The 3,352-nt window shown below is 37.1% G+C and overlaps 1 protein-coding gene across 1 annotated transcript in view; it reads right to left on the reverse strand.

Moving 5' to 3' along the window:
* Positions 1-3,352, reverse strand: part of LOC105364380 (transcription initiation factor TFIID subunit 1) — a 54,791-nt gene that overhangs the window by 5,254 nt on the left and 46,185 nt on the right. The window contains 2 exon segments of the mRNA XM_011502291.1: positions 50-156; positions 158-366. Of these exon segments, the coding sequence (XP_011500593.1) occupies positions 50-156; positions 158-366 (316 nt within the window).

The following is a 3,352-nucleotide window of genomic DNA, read 5'->3' on the forward strand; positions in this document are numbered from 1 at the left end:
CTGTTGCTGCTGCTGCTGTTGTTGCTGTTGTTGCTGCTGTTGCTGCTGCTGCTGTTGTTCCTGCTGCTTCTGTTGTTCCTGCTGCTTCTGTTGTTGCTGCTGCTGCTGCTGTTGTTGTTGTTGTTGTTGCTGTTGTTGCTGTTGCTGTTGCTGTTGCTGCTGCTGACTGCGTAAAACCCAGGTGAGGGAAATCTTCGGTCTGAGAAGGCCAATACTACTAGGCCGCTGTCCCATGCTGGGGCTAGACGGGGCTGAGGAGCTTCCGGTGCTCGCGGGCGAAGCTGCGCGCGATGCTGGCCGCGAGGATACTACCTGCTCCGGGCAGTCCGCCACCAGGTCCACCGCCTGCATCGCGCGCCCATTTTCCTGTAGGCCAATCAACAATTTACTTGCATTTTCCCTGATTATTGACAATACTGGCTCGAACTGTAATGTTCGAGCGATTAAGGACATTGAATAATTGGAGAGTACACCTACGATCGGCTGTAACGGCCTTTCTTTTGCCCACTATTGAGATTCGGTAATGGACAGTTAGTTGGTCAACGAGCTTCTTCGTATGTAAATTTTGAATTTTAAATCGTGAATGGATAAAACGATACACGGGTACGTCCATCCCTATCTTTCTCTCCCGTCATTTTCAAATTCATGCACATGCAACACCTACGGATTTCTTAAACTGCAAATTGATAAAAATTATGATCGCGCAGTGGAGGTAACCGCGATGATGGTGCCTCGGTATTATAATAGAATTGGGAATCATTACTTATCAATTATTCACAATTATATTCTAAATAAAGCAAATGCGATATAACCGGACCCGCTACTTTTAACGTGTCTTTTTGAAAAATACATTTCGAAAAAATAACGATCATTCGTAAATATTTCATTTTAAACGAACGAATTTACAGAAACGGTAAATCGAATATATTCCCGTTGGCGATATAAAAAAAAAACTTATATTCCTTTGTACGTCTGGCAAAATCGCATTAATTGCTAAATTCATTATTGTAAAAGTGTTTCAAAGCGACTTTAACATTTATTACAAGATTTTTATTGGCTACATTTTTATCTCCGCGTAATTGGGAGCGTGCCAAAATGAAATATATTCGCCATCTTTCGTTCACAACAAGGTAATTTATGTGTCTTCGTTATGTAGTAATATTCGATATTCGCGACTGTACGAAATCTCCGAAAGACAATACGTGGACAGAATATGTCGATTTGTATGCATAAAGACTACTCGATTCATATATGTGCAATTTTCAATTTACCAAAACACTTATTCCGTTTGTAATTTATGTCGGATAAGAGTTTAAAAACAAAACAAAAAAAACAAAAAATAAAGATTTTTTTTTAAGACATTTCTCAATTGATTACTATTGGCCCTGTACTACCTAAATATACTGTTTTTTTTTTGTTTTTATTTTTATTTATTTTTTTTTTTATTTAATAATTGACGCGACATCAACACATAGAGTAGACACGAGTAAATTAAACAGTAACGGCAAACCTCAACAATATAATTTGTTTGTCCCTTCGAAATACTAAAATGTCCTCCCTACGTTTGCTCATCATTGAAATTTTGAAGTATAATTTTGAGAAATAAAGACAGCGGCAAAAAAAATTGATTATAATCGATCCGGATCACGTAGCAGGTAAGCGAATGTAGAGGATGTTATAAAGCTCAGGTTACTGACAAAAAAAGCTGCCAAATGGATAATCGAAAATAAGAAATATCTTTGCACATTTAGTTGGATTAACGGCACGTGTTACTCTCAATTTGACATTAAACAATTGGACAATTTATTAATTTTCACAAAATAGAAGCAAAATCGCAAGCAGAATAAATTTAATTTTCTTTACAATACACGTTTGTAGAAGATTTATAAATTTGAGAAAGTATCGTTCTGTACCGGTTTTATTCTTTTAATTAAGCAATTATAATGAATTCTCTAACAATAATTTAATATTTTCATTTTTAATGTATTTATATACATATATATATATATATACATATATATATATATATATATATATAAATATATATACAGATTAAATGTATTTTAATTTTCATTTTTATTTTCAAGAGGTATAAAGACGAAGGAAATGTCTCTAAGCGATTCACATATTTCTAATTACCTATAATTATTTCATTTTTATATTCTCGTATAAAGCATTTTCTTAATAAGAGATACTTGTGTAAATCAACAATTATTCAGACCTATTTACAATTATTCGATAAATTAATTAAAAAGCGTAAAAAACAAATTTTTAAGTATTTTAGCAGTAGCAATTTATATGCGTATGAACATGTGCGTAAAAATGCAATATGAAATAAAGGCTAAATTCGTAAAAGAAGTTTAATTAATTTAGCGCTTACAATCTCTGTTGATTAATAAATTAAAAAATATCAAATAAAGACGGATTAGGTATGAGAAAATGCGTCCATGATCGTAAATTTTATTATTTCAATCTTATGAATTTCAAACTCAGCGCGCCACGTAGTTTGGATTGATTTAAAATCAGTTGCATAAGCTATTAAATGCTTCGGTTATGTAAATATAAAAATTGAATAAAAACGTGCGCGATATAATAAAATTTAATATCGATGGCATGTTCGAACGTCCAAATGATCCAACAGTTTCTGACGCCTAAATCATTATCATTGAAATAGCGCAAATCGCTAAGGATAAATTTAATTAGTTCGCCAAGTTTTAAAGTCCCTCCTGGCGTCCAGATTATTAAATAGGAGGCGAGCAATCGAAGGTCGAGCGAAGCAAAGGGAAAGCAGCCAAGGAACTTTATAATGAAAGTCAGGGCGACTTTCGGCATAAATAATCGATAAGATTGAGCGTAATAGCGCGGATCGATCAAATTTATAAGGGAATACGCGTTCGAGAGTTCGCACGTAAAATGTCGGATTATTAAGCGCTCATGAAATTCATGCATCGGCGAGTTGAGGCCCGGACGCGCACGTGCCAATGGGTAGGGGAAGTGCCTTTGGCGGTGCGCGTTGAAATACAGCGGGGGATTGCCGGCAGGTAGACGAGGAGGAAGATACGCCCTCGTCAAACGTGAAGGCCCACTTGGATTTCGCTCAACGGTCCAAATCTCATTCCGCGCGCATCGCTGACCACCGGCGCCACTCTTTTATTTCCCTTTGACACCGGACCTTCCGAGGCCGGTAGAGACAGAGACAGAGAGAGAGAGAGAGAGAGAGAGAGAGAGAGAGAGAGAGAGAGAGAGAGTCAGAGAAAGTGACTGAGAAAGTGACTGAGAAAGTGACTGAGAAAGTGACTGAGAGCGCGAGTGTGAGCGCGAGGTGGCGCGGTTATGGGGGGGGGGGGGGGCA

Source organism: Ceratosolen solmsi, unplaced genomic scaffold (genome assembly GCF_000503995.2).
Source record: "Ceratosolen solmsi marchali unplaced genomic scaffold, CerSol_1.0 scaffold31, whole genome shotgun sequence".
In the NCBI taxonomy this organism is placed as follows: Eukaryota; Metazoa; Arthropoda; class Insecta; order Hymenoptera; family Agaonidae; genus Ceratosolen; species Ceratosolen solmsi.